The following is a 22,918-nucleotide window of genomic DNA, read 5'->3' as shown; positions in this document are numbered from 1 at the left end:
ATAAGAAATTATCCCAAAGCACATGAAATTACAGTTCATATTATAATCATGAAGAAATAGGCATCATAGCATACATCACTTGTTCTCACAACATCAACCAGGTCAAGTTAAGTTAGACCCTAAGTCAAGTCAGTCTATATGTCCGTGCACATGCAATGCTCATCAAATGAGACAAAATAGGGAGTATGAGTATTGTTTGTGTTTGTTAAATTTTTAAGTTGGAACAAAATGAGATAAAAGGCTTTTCAAACAATACACTTTAGTTCTATGAAAAAGAGTGAAAGTAAAGACAACAGAACATGATTCCTCTAATTACGAAGTACGAGAATTTTTCCATTTTTTATTTTTTACTTTTTCTTTATGTATATTAATTAGTATAAATCATTAAATATAATAGGGGTATGAATGTAATTAAATTTGCAGTCATGTTTTGTCCATAATGTATCTACCAAATACAATGTGCAAAACATTGTCGTCTCGTTTTATCCTATTATGTTTCATTCTCTTCAGTTCAATTTTCAAATACTACCTATGTATTTCATCTCTTTTAAAAAGAGTTAAAGGCTTTAGCTTGATCTTGTCTTTGGAATAGACTTAAAGGTTTTAATGTCCTTTTCTATGTTTAAATGTTAATTTTGTATATGGGTTAGGTTACTTTATTTTGTACCTTTTTATTGGCTTATAAAAATAAAGTGGATAGTTAGGCTTCTCGCCAGACAACAACATAAGTTTTACCCCAAAAGATATTCCTATTACATAAAAATAAGTAGTATTATTGGTGAAAAAAAATAGTATTCATACCTTTGCAAGTTCGCTAGTACATAAAATGACACTGTTATCATATTTGGATGCCACTAAGGATTGACGAGTGCAAATGTACAATACAGTGTAACGAAAAATCATATTAAAATAAAATAGGATCATTAGTAGTAGATATTTTGAATATTTCAATTATAAAATGTGAACTTCTACTAACTTACACTTTAATTTTTTTGTGTTACAACTATACTCCACGAGAAACAATCATGTTCGAGTCAGAAATATTTACATTATTATGATGAGGTTAACATTCTTAGCAATTAGCTTTTTCAATTCACAAAACTCGAATATAAAATTTCACTTAAGGAAAATTAAATATGTACCATAAGAATAAATTATATATTATATATATAAATTGAAAGAAAAACATTAGTATAAGATAAAATAAAATGAAAGAGGCATTTTATCAAATTCTATTTTATTCTACATGTTTGAAACAACTAACAAAATAGACTGCTCTTTTCAAAAAAAAAAAAATAGATTGCTTAACCAATAAGGAAAGCTAGATTTAATTGGCAAGTAAAATATGGAAACAAATAAAATATTGTGTTTCTTTTGAATTTAATGTCAATTTAGATTAAAATTAACGTGTCAAAATCATATCTCTTTAATCCCGTTAAATTAATATAATAAATTCTAATTTCTCAATTAATATATTAATATATGGACAAACAAATTGTTAGTTTGTAATAATAGCAATGAGTGGGGGGCCATTTATAAAGAAGCAAAAGAAAGAAACAGACAAACAAATAATATTTTAACCAAGATATTTTCATTTTTATAATCAAGCAACGTACCAATTAGGCAATTATAGTAACAAAATTATTAATTTATTTAATTTCATTATTAATTTATTTTTTTCCTCAGTTGAATCGGATAATAACAAAGAAAGAAACAGCTTCATTCGGTATCAGAAGAAGTTTCCACGATCCATGGTTGTTGTTGTCTCTGACTCTCTCACTCACTCACACGCATCTTCTTCTCTTCTTCTCTTCTCATTCCTCTCTCTGATAATTGAAGACCACACGCTTTCTTTCTCTTTCTGTTTGTTTCTTTCTTTAGGAAAAGTGATTCCTGCACGGAAGCGATTTCATTGGGTTTTGCGGCGGTTTGACGGCGGTGAAGATTTTCAGCTGAAACGGTGTGTTTTTGAATTGGGTGTGAGCGAAATGAATGGGATTGGTGGGATTGGGAATGGGAATGGTGGATTCAGCAGCTTGGAGATGGAGTATATAAGAAGGCACCATCGGCATCAGCCTGGGGAGAATCAGTGTGCCTCTGCGGTTGTTAAGCATATCAGAGCACCGGTTCCTCAGGTAATTGAATTGAATTGAATCAGTGTGAATATTTCAATTTCGCTTGCATCACTGTGTTTGAGTGTTTTTTTTTTCTTGTTTTGAATGATGGTGTTTGGGAATTGCTGGTTTGATTATGGAGGTTTTGGGAAATCATGTTTTGGTTTTGGTGATTTGGGTAGGAGCATGATGAAACAGTTATGTCTGATTTGGTTAGGGGGATGTGAAAATGTTGGAAGCTTTTTTTGGGTCTGTTTTCATGGTTGACCTGCTTCTCAGCACTGTTTGGTCTGCTTGTACTTTTTAGGTTTTGGCAATGAATGTTTGTGTTAGGAACTTGAGTGGGAGAATGATCAGTGTTATTTCCGCTATTTGCCGCCAAATAGCGGCCGAAATAGCGGATTTTTGGCTCTCCGCGATCGCGATTTGATAACACTGAGAATGATGAAAAACCTTGTTGTTGTCAAATAATGAAAAACCACAAGATAGTGTGTGATTCTTGTGAAGTGTTTATATTCATAATCCTGCTACAGAAGCTGTAATTTTGACTAATTGATGCTCTTGTTATTCTATTTCAGCAAACAAACAAGAAATATCCGCGAGCCTTTTGCTCGTCTAAAAAACTTGCAGTAGGAATTTTCAATTTTGGATTTAGTGGACTGATTCTTGATTTTTTTAGTGAGGATTTTTAGATTCTGTTTTTTGGTTCATTGAATATTCTGTCTGCTTGGTTTGGTTGGTACAGTAGTATATTACCATGGTTGAATCATTACCTTTTACCTGAAAAATTGACCAAGCTTGAAGCTAAACCAAATTTAGTTCTATTTTCTATTCCTCCTCCGTGCCACTGCTATTTATCGTGTGTTTGTTTTTCGTTCGCATTAACACAGACATGATTTCACGGGTTGCAAAACTCAAACTGAGAAGCTGAATTTTGTGGTGTTGAATTCAACGTGATCCAAATACACTATATAAAGAGTTTGGTGTGCTTTATTATAATGTTTTCTGATAATGCATTAAAAAATTTCATTGACACTGATTGAATTGTTGTGTTCAGCACTTCAGCTAGCACCTACCCTGTGCTGAGAAATTGTTAATTTATCATGCATTGATTTTCTTTTTTTCAATTCTTCTAATCTAGGTGTGGTCCTTGGTGAGGAGGTTTGATCAGCCACAGAAGTACAAGCCGTTTGTAAGCAGATGCATTGTAAGAGGAAACCTTGAGATTGGGAGTCTGAGAGAAGTTGATGTAAAGTCAGGGCTTCCGGCTACTACAAGTACAGAGAGATTGGAGCTCCTTGATGATGATGAACATATCCTCAGCATCAGGATTATTGGCGGTGATCATAGACTCAGAGTATGGATATATCTTAGCAACAAATCAACTCATTCCCTTTTAAATTTATTTTTCTGATAATTTATTTGTCTTGTTTGAATATAAGTTCATGTGTAAGTTGGACTTCTTGCCAATTGGAAGGACGTTAAACTAAGGTGATATTATTTTGATAACTTAAAAATCTCTACTTCATAACTCTGATGTTGGTGCTGACGGTGAGGCCTTTATGTTTATTGATTAGGTGAACACATTGTGTTTCATTTATATAGTTGTCTGCATGTGAGTATTTGCTTGGATGAGGCAAGATGCTGAATAATGCCAGTGCATTCTTTGTCACTTCTAATATTATTATATTCTTGCAAGATACTGAAATGTTTCAGCTCTTCCTAACATTGTGAACTTTGGCTCTTTCTTTTGGGATATAGTGAATCTTTTAAATTTGTCTTCCTCCTTCGCTTTCTGAAGGTGAATTAATTAACTATTCTGATGCATATGATGGTTTTTTCTTTTTCACTTCAAAACATGCAGGAATAATCAGGCTCTTAATCTAAGTGTATTTGTTTTCTGTAATTATTGGTTATATTTTGCCCACAATCTTACTCCCTAAAGAAATAAATAAAAATTTAGCTTTTAATCTAATAATATATTTTCTCTTTCAGAACTATTCCTCTATCTTGTCCCTGCACCCAGAAATTATTGATGGAAGGCCAGGTACACTGGTAATTGAATCTTTTGTGGTGGATGTACCTGAGGGTAACACCAAGGACGAGACCTGCTACTTCGTTGAAGCCTTAATTAAGTGCAATCTCAAATCACTTGCTGATGTTTCAGAAGGGCTTGCCTTACAAGATCGCACTGAACCAATCGATCAGATATAGGAGCTTAAGATAAGAGACGTTGTTCAGAACTTAGCTGCCATGAATGAAGCTTCGGGGGCCTTCATATCTCGAAGGCTTACGAGATGGACTGGTGGTGCTTGCTTCCATTAATTATAGAGTATCAGGGTTTGCTATTCCATTTGCTCTTTAGATTACCCTTGTTATATATGCTGGTTTCTCTCTTTATTAGTAGTTAAAGAACAGTATATAAGACAGTTGACTGAATCCAGTGCAGTAACAGATGAAAGACCAGGCTCCTTGTAGATGTCCATTGTTTTTGTCTTTGTGGTATGTTCTTTTTTGTATATAGGTGGTGGTGAAGCATGGACTGTAGAAATGTTTTGATTAGTCAGTTGTAGTTTCTAATTGTAGTAGCCTGAGGTTACTTAATTCTTACAACAGATTTCTATAGTTGGTTTGTTTTTCTTTATTTGTTTCAGTTTTGGCACTTACTTTGGTTCTTTTCCTCTTCTTAGTTTTCAAGGGATGAGTGAGCGCTGCGGAAGCTTATATGAAGATTGAACTTTAGGCTATTTTTTTATATCATTTTATTTCATAATTTATCAATTAATATATTTATTAAATATGCCATTTTTACCAACGAGGTTTGGCTTAGGTCTGGTTGCGTTTTATTTCCTCTGTTCTTTTCACTTAATTCATGGGACTGGATGGCTGCCATTATTGAGAATTCTGACTCTGAAAGGTTTCTGCATAATCGATGGAAGAATAACATGATGATGTCTGGTCGTTGCAGTTTGTGCAACGAGCATTCTTTACGGTGTTTCAACCCCATTATGATTTTTCTGTTAATCATATTTCTAATAACTCCCCCCCACCCCCCCCCCCCCGGGTTGAATGAATTTGAATGTGGAAGGCAGTTAGGTCCCTCTAAGATGGGTTGTGGAGGACCAAAGAGATCATAATGGAGTTTGGATCTTTGGTTTCCTTTGAAGGCAATGATTGTCTCTCGCAGTTGGGCTCTCTAAATTTGCATTCTTGTGCTGCGTTTCTAGCACAAGAATGCAAATTGGGAAGTATTTATCAACCATGTCTCTTAGGGAGTTCAATAAACCGACAGATGGTTTGGCAAATATGGGTGTAAGAGAAAGGACTATCTTGAGAATGTGGGATTATCCTATCAGGGAGGTTATGTACTTGCTAGATAGTGGCTAGTTGCCCTTGTTTTGTTTTTGCTGTGTTTGTTCCTGTTCTGTTTTAAACTTTCCAAACTACCGAAAAAACAAAACGAGGTGTTGGTAAATAAGTTATAGAACCTGTAAGGATGAGAGCACAAGTTTAAATCGAGTAAAAGATATTTGTTGGGACGAACATGCAACTGTTTTCTTGATCGAGTAGCGATGTTTGTCAAGACAAAAATAATCATATTTATTAACCTGTTGGCAGTTGGGTCACATCAAGTTTCAAATATTATTTTACCTGATTTAATTAATTAATAAATGGAGTTTTAGATAAAAGAAAAAAAAAATTGAAATTTTGCAGTCGAATAGGAGGACTCATTGGTATTCACCCAAGGAGGCCTACCAAATGAAGTATGAGGTTGTTTTGAGGGATAGTATACCCAAGAAGGCAAACCAAATGAAGTATGATGTTGTTAGTATAATAGTATAGACCCTCCTAATAAGGAAGTCTCGATGAGAAATCCCAAATTCAGGAGATGAGAGAGGAGAGTGAAGGAAGCTCAAGTATTGAAGCTCCAAGGGATGGACAACATAAGGAAGATTTGGGGAGAAAGAGCAAGTAGAAGGGTTGATGAAGCATTGATAGGGACGCGGTACAGAAAAAAGAACCCATGATAGAAGAAACTATGTTGGTGTGTCGAAGGGAAATGGAAGGTTGCAGCAATGGAAGCAGTGGAGGTTTAAAGAGATGCGGTGGAAGAAGTAGGTGAGGCCAAAGCGCAGATGGTGTATCTTTGTTGATGTTATTCACGAGTCATGACAAAGTGACCATGCAAAACATGTTGCAAACCCTCGATAAAGCACAGTACCCTCATTCTCATGATTCACACATCAATTACGACCATCTTCATCCTCATGAACCATCGCGTTCAAATCTTGTCCCCTACTCCGCCGCCAACCTCAATAAAAGGCTCTAAGGTGCAAATGCAGGTGTATGTTGAGGGTTCTCGAGTTATTGAATAGCACTAAGAAAGCTATTGGTAATATTTTGCATTCCTTCAGCCAAAGATTTTTGAACAGGTCTTAAAAGATTGGCTTGCTCCCTCAAAACTCCTTTTATCTTTGAAGAAGTTCTTGTATCGCTTCAAGTTGTACAAATCTCATGATATGTACCACTACTTCCTCATCATGAACTAGAGGGAGGAAGATATTAGTCCTCACCAATCTAGGTTTTTATAACATATGGCTGAGATTCTTATTAACCTTGGTAGAGAAACCCCATCATTTCGGCAACGGTGCTATTCCACTTTAATGGTTAGCCTCCTTGAAAGCTTTCTTTTAGTAATTTTTATAGAAGCACTTGCACACCGCTATTCCACTTTAATAGTTAGCCTCCTTGATAAAGCCTCCTTTTAGCAATTTTTTTAGAAGCACTTGCACACCGATATCTTAACCCAACAGGTAACTATTGGTTAAAGCTTTGCGGGTGGGTGATAGCGTTTGTTGAGGTTGATAGAGAAGGTGAGGAGAGGACAAGTGGTGGAAGGAAGAAGTGGACCTGGAAAAAAGAAAAAGTGTTTTTCTCAAATATGAGCTCCCGGATGCTCTTGATCTTTTACAGTGGCAAACGACCTTCAAGAATCTTCTGGCACGATGGTGAGATGTTAACATGACAAGTAGAGGTATCTGCAGAGTCTCTCCGGCACTCAAATCAGAAAGAGTGTTGCGCGAGAAGCTCAAAAACATAGAAAAACAATGAGATAGAAAAATGAGTAATGTGCTTCGATAAATAAATAGCCAAGCCTACATTTATATACGTGGTAAGAGTCATACTCGAGGCGTTGTGCCTTGGTATAGACTTAATTTGTCTTCCAAGACATAGCTTTCCACAAAGCAGCCTTTTTTTGGACAAAACAAAGCAGCCTTGTAATGGTGTTATAAACATGTCGGCTAATGTTCGCTCCATTTTAAGTTGAATCAGACAAAACTCGCTTTCGATCATCTCGACTGACCCACATGGAGTCCACTTAGCTATGGGTCCTTTGGGCCGCCTCAAATGATATTGGACCCAATAACCTTTTGAACAAACAAGAACAATAAGTAAACAAAATTGAACTTCAAGGGTAGACATCTCTTACGGAAGAGAGCGTTAAAACTGCCTTAGATGGGGTAGAAAAACTTCAATAGGGAAGAAAGCTTTTTTCATGTCACATGGAAAATACTCCTGATTGAGTTTGCTGGGTCTCCCGTCTCGTAACATCATCCACAATGCAGATGTAACTGGAATTTTCAGCTTACAAAAATGTCATTTCACTCTTTTTTGGTTGATGACGATTCATATTCGCATATATGAAAGAAGGCTCTCAGCCACTCTTTAGATTTACTATTTTCCAGCTGATTCAAAGATTACATTTTCAAAGTTCAGATCATCAACAATGATCAAGGCCCGGTTTCAGGAATTTGGGGTTGGGGAAAATTTCAGCTCATTGTGTGCAAGCATTTCATTTCTATCAACCCTTCCATTCACAATTTAACCTTGCCAACGAAAACTTGGAACTCCATAATATAAAGAAATTCTTACTAATGAAGAATGAATAGGCTACTAAACACAATTCTCAAAATGTCCAATAAGTTACTTCCTAAAAATTATACAGTTCTCAAAAAAATATTGCCCTCACAAAGAGCAATCATACTCTAATGGGAGTAGTTGCTTCAGAGATATTCAAAGGTTACAACATATAACTTACTTCCTATAACCATCTTTTGCAAAGAATAGTATGCACAAAGAGGGGAACTGGCAGAAACTAGATTAATAAAAATACCTGTAGGACTTCTAGGTATACTGTACAGAGCTTCCCCTATAATTAGTACAGTAATGGACAGGAAGTACAGAAAAAGATTACGCCAGTACAAGCTCCCCTTCTGCTTCTTCTTGTTCCTGTTGTTCTGGAAGTCTTCCTTCCCGATGTGGGAGAAGTAATCGCTTGATTTCTTCTGCACTAAGTGTCTCATACTCTAATAATGCATTTGCCAGCGCATGTAATGCCTTCTCATGCTGAAGAAAGGTCAAAATGTTACTAGGGTTATGACTTTTCAGATGCCAAACACTAGTAGATATCAAACATTGCATAATCCGAGATAGCCAACAAATATTAAACCATGCTAAGCAGCTAATTTAATTTGACAAACCTTCTTCAGAAGGGCTTTCACTCGATCATATGCTTCTCTAAGGAGTTTAACAACCTGCAGAACAGGTAACAAAACTTAAATCCAATAGATTTCATGTTTTCTAAGGTATTCTTTAGAGAGAAAATCAACTAAACCAAACATGATTTTCATCATCAACACGTTATAAAAGGATATAGATTCATAGCACTTGCCTCTGCATCAATACGTGACTGCATATCAGAACTTGGTCTCTCCTTTATATGAACTGGCCCGATTGCATCACTCATCCCACAATTTGATACCTTGTGTGGAGAGGAAAATTAGAAACAGAGTCAAGCATTGGATTTTAAGCTCATTTAAAAACGAAAGTATAAAATTAGGAGAACCCGAGAGACAACTTAGATTGAATCCGTGTGTTTCAATCACACAGCGGACACCATTATATATAATAGGAGAAATAAATGTACAATGTCATTGTAACCCTATTTTCAATGATTATGCTACCTATTTACAATTAATAAAAGAGCCAAATTTAATTAAAGACCTACTTATTTACTGGATTAGAGGCAATGCGTAAGGCTGCCTGATTGTCACAAATAAGTGTAATCTGTGGAACGTCCCTAAATCTCAAGTCGTGAAGAAGTTGTCTGAGCCATATAAGTTCACAAGTAGCTGTAACCATGGCTCGATATTCTGCATCCGTACTTGATCTTGCCACTACACTTATTTTATTACTCTTCCAGGAAATTAAGTTATCACCAAGGAAAACACAATACCCAGAGGCAGATATCCTATCCGGAGAAGAACCCGCTCCTATAACTCGTGCATGCCCCTTGTTTTCGTATAGTAAACCTTTTCCTGGAGCTCCTTTAATAGATTTCAGTATGTTAATCGACAAACACTATATAGCAGTATAGTGTATACAATGTTAGCAAAATCTATAGCAAAATCGCAAAATCCTAAGATTTTACGATTTTGCAGCACTGTTCCGATTCAAAACGCATGCAAAATCTTTTTTTTGGTGGAATCCCGTAGAATCTTAGATTTTAATCGTAAAATCGTAAAATCCTATTGAATCTTACGATTCTAGTATTTTTTTAATTTTTGAAGCTGATTCCTAAAATTGGGGAAACTAGAGAGTTTTTTGACTTTGTGGAAAAAACAACCCACCACCCAGCATTTAGGGGATTTTGAAATTGAAGCTCTAATTGATTGTAGTTGCCAAATTTGAATGGTTAATTGATAAGAATTAATAACTGATTGTATATTTCGAAAAATCAACTCATGTGACCCAACCTTCATGCCTCTAATTGCCTATTTAATTCACTCATAGTAGAGTGAATTGAATCACGCATTCATGCTCTGTTTTCTGTAGTCTCTATCTAGGTCTCTTCCTCTTATGTTTTCTCTTCATTCTTCAACATCTTTGTTTTCCTTCATTCTTCAACGTCTCTGTTTCATCTTTTAATTTCATGTTCTAGTACTCTTATGATTTTGGATTGAGATTATGACTTATATGGATGTTAATCTGATGAATTTTTATTCCAATTTTTGTTAAATGATGTGACTTACAAGATATCAATGCTATTTTTTTGTTTTTCTATTTATGGTAGAATCTTACGATTCAATTTACGATTATACGATTATACGATTTTGAACCCCTCTCCGATTCTACGTAGAATCTAGCTTTTCACAACATTGAGTGTATAGCAAGATGGTGGCTACACCGAAGAAGAAGCAGGAAGAAGGAGGATGAAGCCAGAAGAACATCCGAGGCTCGCTGGCGGCTGGGCTCGTTAGCGGCCGGTAGAGGCTCGACGGTCCAAGGGAGGCAGCACAAGTCTTAATTCGACTTTCAGGGTCTCTTTAGGGTTATAGGAATTAAGAACCCAAAAAATAATAAATACCCCCACTAATAGAACTGAAAAACCTAACGTACCCCCATGGCTGCGAATCAGGCCGCGGTAGCGCTCGTGATCACTGCGATGCCTATCTGCGCCGCTACGCCCCTCGCCCTCGCCCTCGCGGGAAAGCACCTCTTTCACGCGCAATTAACAACCCTTGTTTAACATATTCTCTGTATGTTAGTTTCTGTTAAGCCTACTGTTTAGGTTTGTAGCTAGTTAGGTGGTTAGTCTATCTGGCACTTTGCTGGCATTCTGTTAGAGTCAATTCTGGTTGTTGAACTGTATATATAGTGTAATCATGTACACATTCAGTTTAATGAAATCATTTCACTTTATTTAGAAACTGTTTTCTCTGAGGTTAACAACAAGAAATGCAATTAAGCCAAAATACTAATGACCTGTCAAACCCTCTTTGCTATCTGCTCTCATTCACACGTCTTTGCTCGTCTCAGGCTCAAACTTGCTCAGCTGCTATCATATTTCTTTTCTATCCCTAATGAACGGTACGACTGTGGATGGCCCATTCTCTTCCTCCATTCGTTTCTAGTATTTCGTTATTTTCTAAGCCTCAGTCCCTGCTCTATATACAACTTTTTCCTTCCTCTACATGTCTCTCTATTTCCTTCTGTACTCTCTGCCCTACTTCTTGCATTCTTGGGATTCTATCCTCTTTGTTAAGTGATTCAATCATTCAAGGGTTGCTTAACTATGATACTTTTGGTGATTTTCAATTAGTAAAACATGTTTCTAATTTATTTTTCTTGACAATTGAGTAGGTTATTAGTGTTTTTTTATTTTACCACATTCTGTAGTGCCTTTTGGTATACGGTGAGAGTGTGTGTATTACTTTTATATAGCTGCTGCTATAGACCGCCAACATTCACGTGTCATTTTTATAGCGAATTTTAGGCCTTCCTCCATGTACCGCCATCCACCATTAGGGACATAGTTTTTTTAAAATACCCAGACTGCACTTGACACAAAACAGGGGAGCAGAATATTACCATGTAATGGGCAAGCTCAGTAGCAGTATGAAGATCACTACTTGCTCCAGTTGTGACATAATCCTGACCAAAGATAAGCTCTTCTGCAACTCTTCCTCCCATACAAACATCAAGGCGAGCTAACAACTGCTTCTTGCTTATTGAAGTCTCATCACTTGAGGGAAGCTGAGTGACCATTCCTAAAGCAGATCCACGTGGCATGATTGTTGCCTTGTGAATTGGATGTGCACCCTCAGTGTTAAGGGCAACAATTGCATGGCCACTCTCATGATAAGCAGTAAGCTGAAATTTTCACAAGCACTAGTAGCATAAATAAACATATATCAACATAATATTTTATTATCTGCAAATAAAAGCTATTACTACTAGTAGATAGGCATCTACTTAGGTAAACCGGTGGCAAACTGGTACAGAGAGCAGAACATTTCATAATACACCAGCACAATCTGATTATTCTAAATAAATTAGACTTAAATGATGATAAAAATATTTGTAAAATAGTTGGTTCTGAGCAATGAGTACGTCAGAAAGTTACCTTGAGAAAAATGGTCAAAAGAGGTGAAACGTTTATAAAAGAACCTATTTACTTATCCATGTATACCAGCAAACAACTAATTTAGCAACTAACTATTTGTTAGTGTCATCCATTTTTCTAGTTTCACAATATAAAGGTCAGTGTTCTCTCTGAGACCATTTTGTGGTACAGTCAATGGAATGGTTTAGTTTCCAGAATTTTCCATCTTAGTACTTTTTAGTATACTGAACAGTGATGCTAAGCCTATCTTCACATCATTTGTTAGAAATAATAGTAAAAAAATAAATAAAATCATCCAAGTAAACATTTAGAACAGTTGGTTCATGACATTGTATGAAACCTCTATAACTAAATGGTTTAGAATTTGATCCCTGTTACTCCCTCCTTTAAATAAAAAGTTGAATTGAAGCACAAGATAGGTGTTCCTGAGCACTGTCCACGATTTAAACTCAAAGGGCTCTAGTTTAAGGGGTCATGTTAGCAATAAATACAAAATCATTTGGGTTGCTTCACATAACGGCGTAAACTTTGGAATCATTGATTTAAGACAAGGTATCAAAGCCTCTATATGACCAAGTGGCTTATGGGTTTATGCATTATACACACTTCAAGCTCAAAGGACTGTTGTATGAAGGAGTATGATAGAAATAAATATATAACCATTCGTATGAGTTCACTTAACAACTTAACCATTTGGGATAGTTACTTCATGACAGGGTTTAAAACTTCCCAAAACTTGTTTTCATAATTTTAGTATTTTGATAAGCCTGCTGCAACTTCCCAGCATGTGTTTACTACTGCTACAGGGAAAACTCAGTAATTTTCATATGATGTAGCACAGAAGATCCATGTTCAATTTTTTTTTTAGACAATTAAGGTTCAAAAATATGTAGTGCAACCCTATAGTTTATATCAATCGTATAAGCCACCGTTCATTAGTTTAAATACTAAACCAGATTTCCTGCCAAATGCACATACCTTTTTTGACTCTTCTGATACAAACATTGTTTTCCGCTCTGTACCCATAACTATTCTGTCTTTTGCAAACTCCAACTGTGTAGTTGTTACTTTCTCTGCACCTTCCACTGCAGCTTTAATGGCAGCGACATTTACCAGGTTCGCAAGATCTAGTTTAAGGGAATATATAATTAGAGACAACATACTTCAGAACTTCAAAGGAGTATATGATTAGCATTAATAAAAATTAGCTCATGTCAAATATATTTAAATTATACTTCACCTGCCCCATTGAATCCTGGGGTACCACGAGCAAGTGCTTTAATATCAACATCATCAGCTACAGGTTTGTCTTGCAGATAGAGTTCCAAAATTTCTTGCCGACCACGTACATCTGGATTTGGTACAACAATCTGCAATTCAGAGTTTGTCATTCTTCTTATCTTCTATAATTTATAAGCATTAATTCGGTTCTCTTTATTTGGGTTTACCGGTTTAGTACCCAAGATACGTTGAGAAGTACTATAGTAGTTGATACTTATATTATATATTTAACAGATTGTCAACTATTAGTGAAATTAATAATCAATAGATGCTTCATAACTCACCTTGAGTACAATATGTCCATAAGGGTACCATCACAATTCCCATATTTAATAGAAAACTAACTTATCCATTCAGCACACTGGTATGATAATCTTTTATATTTAAGTGTTCAATGTAAGGTTGCTTGGCTGGTGTTTAAATTTATAATTTTTGGTTAAAAGAAGAAAATACTACTATAACAGACAAAGAAAGACGCTTAAAGCATGGCATGTGATATCTCCTACTAGACCTCATTACGGGGTGCTTGAATCTAAATTTTGTCAACATGCCACTTGAAGAGCTCAACAAAAATTCAAGCAGAATAAAACCTAGGTCAAGTGAACTCCAATGGAAAGCCCAAATGCACCACAACCAGAAAAAGGATAAGCATGTCATCTAAGTTAGGCTAGGCAGTCTCTCTGCATGTCCGATAGACAAAACCCTCTAAATAGCTATTAATTGAGTACCATGTTAGAATATCTACAGAATATATTATCATGACAGGTACAGCCAATGAAGAAGAAAGAAAAAGTGACTTTATTGAAGAATGCTATAAATTTCCAAGTTACTTGGACAGGGTGGGAGCTGTTGCTTATAAGTTGGATCTTCCTTCTCATAGTAGGATTCATCCGGTTTTTCATGTTTCACTTTGAAAAAGGATGCGGGCAAGGATTTTCAGAGTCAGCCACTGCCCCAAGTGATGTTTGAGGATCAGGAATGGGTGGTGTATCCGGCTTCGGTCTTGGACTCCCGTAGTCCCGTGAGTCAGCTTTTGGTGTAGTGGAGGTCTTGATCCACTGGCTGGATCTCCCCGATTATGAAGATAGTTGGGAGTCTGCAGCTTGCATTTAGGAGGCTTTCCCAGATTTTCACCTTGAGGACAAGGTGGATGTTTTAGGGCGGGGTATTGATAGGGACCGACCTACATTGGCGAAGGTCTATGTTAGGAAATGTAAATAGGGAAGCAGGGAATAACAACCTCTTCCCTTAGTTGGTTGTAAGTAGTTTTCGGTAATACATTCTGTTAATTGAGAGTTGTATAGAATAACTTCCTCCTTTATAAGGATAGGGATAGAAACTAGAAAGAGTTTAGGCAGGGAATAACTGGGATTAGTTTGGTGGGAGTGCACTGGATACTCGAACTTCCAGGGGATACTTGTATTCATTTTCCCTCTGTTCTTGCCAATTACAGGAAGCAGAGATATCCTAATAAGAACTCAACAGTTTCTTTTCTCTTCTTCTAGTCTGAACCTATCACTCTTGCATAGAGATTCTGCATCAGCTGGATCTACAACCAGCAAGCCTCATTTCCTTCAAACTATGCTATTTAGTTCGTCCTTCATTGAGTTATATACTCAAGTATGCAATCTCTCACCAATATTCTTCGAGAGTTTCTTCTCCATTCTTGCTCATCCCAATAACAGCTCCTCAAATAGTAAAAAATCATTAGAATGGACTACCCATTGCTCCAAAATCAGAACACTGATACCAATAGACAGAACACTGGTATTTTATTAGAAAGCCTGGGAAAATCTCCCCTAGCTACAAACTCGCAAAATTCAGAGGGTTTGCATTTTGAAACCCCTTTACCGAAAGGCCATCCCTCTCTCAACTGAAAAGATACCTCTCCCATTCAACCCCTTCTCTTATTTACAAGTAACATGCATTATTTCTTCTAAATTTCCTAGCCAACTAACTAACTGTCACACTAACTGTTACTAACAGACCAAACAGTTTTATTGAAGCTCTGAATACCACTTTTCTTCTTCAAGTTTCGGAGGTGTTGGTTGAGTGTATAAGACCATTTGGGTGTATCACTATTTTGTAGATTTGTTGCTGAGTAAAATGCCAGGGTTTTTAGGAGAACAATTCTACACTGTGAGTTATCATTTTGGCTTTGACAAGGGAGACACTACAAAGTATTTTCTAGCTATGTTTTATATTTTCCTTTGTCTCTAACTTAGTTTGTTTCTTTCTTTCTCTAGGAGGACTTGTTATCATCCTTCTATCCACATCTCTTTTTTCACTTCATAACTTTTTATAGGGGAGAAAATAATGTAAGAACTTACATGCCGATCAAATCTACCAGGCCTTGTTAAAGCTGGATCAAGAATATCAGGCAAGTTTGTTGCAGCCATTAATATTATTCCCTACAAGATAAAAAATTGTGAATAGATTTTGAAAAGCAGAGAGGAAGAAATTGCACCCAAACTGTTCAAAGATACCTCATTCTGCTCAAACCCATCCATTTCAACAAGAAGTTGATGCAATGTCTTTTTGGTATGGCCCTCCCATTGTTTCCTTGTTGATCCAACAGCATCAATTTCATCAATGAATATGATGCAAGGAGCCTACACAAGATAGAGACAAATTAAGCATGTTCCAGAATCAGAAACAAGGACCAATGTACAGATGAAGCCAGAGACAGTTTTGAGAGACCATCAACAAAAAAACAACAAACCTTCTTTTTGGCTGCTTGAAATAAGGATCTTACACGTCGAGCTCCAACTCCAACAAACCTAAACATGAAAAGCGATATGGAAATGATCACCCCTAGCAGCCAACATATCACAACACTCAATGCAATAAAATGGCTACAGTATTGATATGCAAATGCACAAGAAACCCATTCCAGGAATTACAACTTTCTGAAGGGAAAGAAACTAACAGAGAACATTTTAGCATCTAATTAACCAATTTAAAAGTGCTACACATCTCACAGAAATAAGAAACACTAGAATGTTAATAACTGATCATTGTGTTAACATATTTTAATGCTGAAATTATTTATGTATTCCTTTGTAGTAGAGATCATAAAAAGGCAACTCCTGTGTTTGAGCTAAAACATGGAGACCCTTGACAAATATACTAAATTCTTTTCACATATCTTCAGTCTTAACAACAAACACAGTTCATTATGTCAAGATGCTGAAAATCAATTTAGGAATAACCAACAAGCAATGCATTCAGTTCAACAAAATGGTGCCTGTACTACCCCTCCCCCAAGAAACAAAAGACTGAGAAAGGCATCAATTCTTGTTAACAAAAGACTGAATACTGTTACTGATTTAGTAATATGTTGATAAGATCACGTTCCCACGAAAATTGAAATAATAAATAAGATCTAGTGATCAATAACAGAAAAACATACAGTTTATATTACAAATGACACCAGTGTTCTCATTAAAAAGAAGTAACACAACAGCATTCTTAGTCACTTTCAGAATAAAATTAATGTACCCTCATTCAAGCCCACTAGCATGCAATATCCTAATCTCAAAGCTACATACCAATGCTAAAAATTTAAAGTTATAGAAAACAAAAGCAGCCTTACATTTCCTCAAATTCAGACCCTGCCCGATAGAAGAATGGAACGCCAGCTTCTCCAGCAATAGCCTTCAAGGTCCCATATAAAGAAAATGCAATCAGATCATAATAATCATGAATTTTAATAGATTAACTCATAATGTCCATAACAATAAAGTAGGGTTTTAGTTATAGTTCAGAAGAATTCAGCAGAGTGTCAGAGTGTAAACAATATCAGAGACAGAGACAACAACCGGAATCCAGATTTATGTCCCTCCATGAACTTCCCAATAGCACATAGTGTATAATAACAGTGACAGTGTAACACATCCAGAATGACAATGAATCCATAAATAACATTAAAAAGAAACACCAGTAGTTCTAATTATGGAAGACAATAAATTTTTAAATTTCTGACGACATAGAATTTAACTGACCTTGGCGAGCAGTGTTTTTCCGGTTCCAGGCGCTCCTGTCAAAAGAATACCCTGAAAAGAAGAAGAAACCCTTAGCCTCATTTGATGTAAAAGAAAAGCAAGTTCATCAGCATAGTATGCAATGAAAACAAAAAGATCACATAAAATTATGCTGATCAAAACCCAAATGTTTAATAGGATTAACAAAATGTGCATATAGAGATGGATTAAATGTGTTATCATCAGCTCATAAACAGTAATGGAATAAAGGTCTTTCTCCTAAGAATTAACAAGCCTATACATGTAAAGTAGAAATATGAACAAAAGCTATCGGGGGGGGGGGGAGCACAACAGAAAGAAAAATAACTTTGTTAGACCTTTGGCAACTTTCCTCCAAGGCGCGTAAATTTAGCTGGATTCCTTAAGTACTCTACAACTTCCTCAAGTTCTTGCTTTGCATCATCACAACCTTTCACGTCCTTAAAAGTTTTTACATTCTGTAAGGAGAGAGAATGAGATATAAAGAGATATTAGAAAAAGATTATATAAAGAGGTCTGGCAGAATTCTGATTTGTTGATGTATTTTAAATGCAAGACCTTCAATACAATGACCTTCCACACGACAAATAAGCAAACTATAAATGACTCACTTGATAGTATTAGATATAACTTTAGAACTAAAGGGGGTGGTTAATCTTTCCAACTTCATTGTTGAGTGGTCAACGGAAGAAGTAATGGCATGTGGTTAGCAAGGACTTTTTTAGCTGTGGATAATAGAAGGATTATGCATATATCATGTCATTGTCGATTAACCTATTTCACTTACAATCTTCTAATTCAAACATGTCCATTGAAAGTCCAAATTTTATTTATCCCTATCTAAACTATACAATTTCGCATATTGTAATAGAAATCATAGTATGTCAGTAAGAATAGATTGACAAGTCAACCTTTTCTGGCATTACTTCCTTATTTAGCTCCTTTGGGGAATAGGAAGAACTTGAACCAACACCTGAAGTTCCAATCCCACCCAAGCTTCCTATGTATTTTTGAAGTGCAGCAGCACCCATAAACCTGACCATAGCAGAAATACAAGTATACACAACTCAAAGAGTGAATGCTATACACAAGAATGAGAGAGACAGAGAGAAACAAACGGCTCATACCAGACCAATCCCACAGCTACAGTAAACAAAATAGTCGAGATAAGCTCTTGGGCAAAACGTGATTTGTTTGATACTTTTGGATCAACCTAAAGGACCAAACAGCTTCATGAGATTCCAAGAACAAACAAGCAAAAGAATCTGGGTTACAAAAGAAAATTTGAACAATTTTATTCCCTAGTACTTATATATGCTAACCACTCCAAGAATAAACAAAGTCATTTGGTAAAATTGTTACCATAACCACGTGTAACGGCTGCTTGTCTGATATTCCAGGGCTAAGAAAAGCTTCATCTGTGCTACCTGATGCACGCTGCTTTAACTCTTGCAACTGAAAAATATGTTTGCTATAAATTGCCCGCAGTATAAAACAAGTAAATTATTAACTCAAACGTCAAATGAGACTGTTAATATGATCAAACAAAGTTCATGTTCACAAAAGGAAAATTTGCATAAGTAACTGGACAAGAATCCTTATCGTTACGGCTCCATTACATATTCTATCAGACTCTAAGATAAAAAGGCAAATCAAACAATTCAGATCCAGACAGCTATGTAAAATGTACCAGAAAAATAGATTATCCAAAAAAAATATTGTGAAAAAAAAACCACCAAGGTCTTTTTTCTCATTATGTGGACAGACCACATAGAACAAGAAACGCCATTGTGTTCTATCAAGAACCAAATTCTCAATTCCATTTAGATCTAAGTTCATGTTAATTATTAATGGTTTATCCTAGAGTTTTTCGCAGTTTCCTTTTACCTCTAACTATAGCGTATCCTTCATTTGGTCCACTTCATTTGAGGTTTGTAATAGTCATCTTTTCATATCCCCAAAACACCTTGGATGAGATTTAATCTTCCTCTTCCCAACAGATACTACTCCCCACTTTCTCTTTAATGCATTCATTTATCATACTATCTTGTCTTGTTTTCCATGTCTGATCATTCAAACATCCTCATTTTTGCAATATTGAGCTTTTTCTCTTCTTGGTTCTATATGGCTCAAAGTTTAGTACCAAAACAGCATGCAGATTTTATGGTTGTGAGATGAAATCATCCTTTAAGCTTCAAAAGTATCTTTCAATCACACATAACACACCAGGAATTTCTCCCTCTCATCCACCCAACTTAAATCCTGTGATTTGTGTCTCCCTCTATTTCTCTATCGTCTCAAATAATAATGCCAACAAGTATTTCAAATTCTTAAGCTATTAGCCTATTACATAAAAAATATGAAAGGTTATGAACAAGTATCTCTAATAGACAACCCAAGATAGTGGAATGTTATGATTCCCAATTTTCATCCTTATGCTGGAGCCCATGCACACCTTGTTGAACCAACCTTCAATGCAATCTATTTTGCTTATACTTTACCAGTAAACACGTGCTTCAAAAGTTTTTTTGACAACTTCAATTCCCTCTCTTAACACTCCAACTAGGTCTATATCATCCACAGAAAGCATGCATTGTGAGTTGAGACACTAGTCCTTGAATCAATCAGTAAGCAAAACCAAAATCAAGGTTTCAAGAAAACAATACTGGAATTCACAAAACCAATCATGTCAAGTTTTCATAATAAGGCTAGAGTCATAATTAGTAACATTCACGAAATCAGGAATATACAAACAATTCAGCCGAGTTGATTCAAAAGTAAAAAATTAAATGAAAATGGTGCTGCATGAAACTAATACCTCAATAAGAAAAAAACATCATTTGGAAAGGAAAAAACCATCACAGAGGAAATCGCACACATATAAATCGCACACAATGAAATTATCTATTACAACATATATCTAAATCTCTATGATGATGCTTGTGGAAAACAAAACAGAACAAATTTACTTTTGAACAGACTACTATCAACAAATAGATACAAAACAAGACGTCTAGCACCACGCCTCTCCACCTCCAATAATGAAAAATGAAGTACCAAGCATTCACTAATACATACTAATAATAGACTGAAAAAACAAGCACAAGAACATGAATAATTCAAAGTGATTACCAAGATGGGAAGGCTAGAAGGTTTTCCAGATTCCTCATCTGGAAGATATTCGGCAATCGCATTAGTGACTACAAGAGCCCGAAGATACTCTGCAACCCCTCTACTGTCCACAGCTCGATCCCTTTGCTCAAATCGCTTAATGACAGACTCAGGACTAGAAAAAAAAAAAACATGAATTGAACTTTTTTAATACAAATGCTAATGAACTTCGACACAATTTCCAGCTCAAAGAAAAATAGGTAGTCTCCTATTGAAAAGTTTATCTCAACCATCTCCAATTTCAGCATGTAATTTTCTTTTATCTAACACAACCTTCTAATTTAAGTTAAAACAAAATAAAATGAACATTCAGATTCTTAAGCCTAATGACTAACGCCTCAAGCATTCACAGCCTGAGCATCCATTCTAATATTTTTTCGGGTTTCAAAATTCGTTTCTTAATTTACAATACGGACCTGTGAACTTTAACACAATTTCCAGCTTAAAGAAAAACAGGTCGACCTATTGTATACCTAACTGAATTTTCTCCTAATGTCAAGTTTTTCCCCAGTAAATTAGATGCCCACATTCTTCAATAACTCAAATTCAAATTCATATTTCTACTTCCAGCTTCTGATTTGAGAAAAGCATCCTTATAAGATTATAAATGCTTAATGGAAAAGCATCCTTATTAGTTTATCTAGTGCCTGTTTGGGTAAGCATTCCCACCCTGCCAACGCGCGTCTTTCTGGAAGCATTGCACTGGTCAACTCCAATATAACGCGTGTTCACCCTCTGCCAACGCCAAACCAAACCCACCCCTAAACTATCACCAATTCAGCATGTAATTTTCTTCTATCTAACACAACCTTCTAAACATCCAAGTTAAAACAAATTAAAATCAACATTCAGATTCCTAAGCCTAATAACTAACCCCTCAAGAATTCACAGCCTGAGCATGCATTCTAATAATTTTTCGAGTTTCGAAATTCGTTTCTTAATTTGCAACACAAACCTGTGCTTGTTTAGCTCAACAAACAAAGCACTCTGCTTGGCAGCATCCTGAGGGTTCGCGTCGGCATCGGAAATCAACCGTGCCAACCGCTTCTCCCGGCGCCAAAACGGCCACCAGCCATAGAATTCCGAAACCACCCTCTCCACACCTTCTCTCGCCCTCGCCCACACTCCCACCAAAAACACCAATAGCGGCAACCGCGTATCACCAGCAACAACAGCCTCAACCTCCACCTCCTTCTTCTCATTCAAATCATTCCCAATCTTCTCTTCCCCCTCCAAATCACCAATCACCTCGAGCCTCGATTCGTTCGAATCCGAATCCGAAACCGCGACTGTCGCATCACCGTCACTGCTCGAATTAACAACCGCTTCCGCGGCCGCGTCGACTGAAGGTTCCTCGGGTGGTTCGGGGCGGGAACTGGCGGCGGAGTCGGGGCGGAAGGTGCAGTGGACGCGGGGGCGGAGGCGCGTGGGGTGGAAGGAGAGGTGGTGGTGGAGGGAGAACGCGGCGGCGTGGTTGGGAGAGAGGAAAGGGAGGGGTGGTTTGAAGAGAAGAGAAGCTTGAAGTGTGGCCATTGTTGTTGTTATTGTTAGGTTTTATTGTGATTCTCTTTCACTCACTCTCTGTGTGATTGCGTGGAGTGAAAACGCTAGAGGAGAGACATAGAGGATGTGAGGAAGAAGACGATGCAAGGAGAGGAACCTTATCCTACACTGAAATTGGCGCCTGCTTCAGATCTTTTTGTGCCTGAGATTTTATTAAAATTTCATCATATATTGCCAATTATAATTGGAAATTTATCCCCTTTTACACCAAGTTGACTAATTGATGATAGAAAAAAAAATCAGGACTATCACTTATTTTAAATAAATATCATTAGTCCACATAGTAGAATGGGATTTAACCCAAACTCTTCCTATGATCATGAATTCATGATCATGTATTTTTTTTTTTTTGAAACTTTCCTATGATCATGTAGGTTACCTTTTTATAAAATTATCTTTATTTGATATTTTTTTATTTTACACTTAAAAAGTTTAAGAAATAGAAGAAAAATCAATTAGACCTGGAAAGTTGAGGAGGGCTCAATTTACTCCAGAAGTAAGTTAAAATACTTACTCCAAATCTTATTCCTCAATTCTATTAAAAACTAACGGATGAGATTAAAATTAAAAAATGATCACATGACCTGTCTCCACATTTCTTCCTTGGCGTGAACCTTTCCCTTTTCCCTCATTTCCTATTCTTTCACTGTTTCTGGTAGGATGCTTACTACCAACACTTTACCCTAGGAGAGCAACGGTAAGGAAGACAAGAAATAAAGGAAAGAAAAGACTAATTTGATTGTTCATTACTTTCAGCCGTAAGGGTTTCCCCTTTTACATAGTGGATAATGGGTCTGATA

At 36.3% G+C, this 22,918-nt stretch overlaps 2 protein-coding genes across 2 annotated transcripts; one reads left to right on the top strand and one right to left on the bottom strand.

Moving 5' to 3' along the window:
- Nucleotides 1-1,703: 1,703 nt before the first annotated feature.
- On the top strand, nucleotides 1,704-4,758 carry LOC130734439 (abscisic acid receptor PYL8-like). Its single transcript, XM_057586870.1, has 3 exons — nucleotides 1,704-2,135; nucleotides 3,256-3,471; nucleotides 4,110-4,758. Exons 1-3 carry the CDS (start codon nucleotides 1,752-1,754, stop codon nucleotides 4,326-4,328), a joined length of 819 nt encoding a protein of 272 aa, XP_057442853.1. The 5' UTR covers nucleotides 1,704-1,751; the 3' UTR covers nucleotides 4,329-4,758.
- A 3,275-nt stretch (nucleotides 4,759-8,033) lies between these two features.
- LOC130734438 (ATP-dependent zinc metalloprotease FTSH 11, chloroplastic/mitochondrial) lies at nucleotides 8,034-22,270 on the bottom strand. The gene is made up of 17 exons (XM_057586869.1): nucleotides 21,511-22,270; nucleotides 20,517-20,670; nucleotides 18,747-18,839; nucleotides 18,512-18,597; nucleotides 18,296-18,419; nucleotides 17,723-17,842; nucleotides 17,367-17,417; nucleotides 16,958-17,019; nucleotides 16,085-16,142; nucleotides 15,849-15,974; nucleotides 15,693-15,773; nucleotides 13,322-13,451; nucleotides 13,060-13,208; nucleotides 11,547-11,828; nucleotides 8,848-8,937; nucleotides 8,657-8,710; nucleotides 8,034-8,522 (listed from the first exon to the last, which is right to left on the bottom strand). The coding sequence occupies exons 1-17, from the start codon at nucleotides 22,086-22,088 to the stop codon at nucleotides 8,367-8,369; spliced, it is 2,394 nt and encodes a 797-aa protein (XP_057442852.1). The 5' UTR covers nucleotides 22,089-22,270; the 3' UTR covers nucleotides 8,034-8,366.
- Nucleotides 22,271-22,918: the final 648 nt, after the last annotated feature.

Source organism: Lotus japonicus, chromosome 1, assembly GCF_012489685.1.
Source record: "Lotus japonicus ecotype B-129 chromosome 1, LjGifu_v1.2".
NCBI lineage: Eukaryota > Viridiplantae > Streptophyta > Magnoliopsida > Fabales > Fabaceae > Lotus > Lotus japonicus.
The sequence above is the reverse complement of the archived record's forward strand: the minus strand, read 5'-3'. Positions and strand labels throughout refer to the sequence as shown.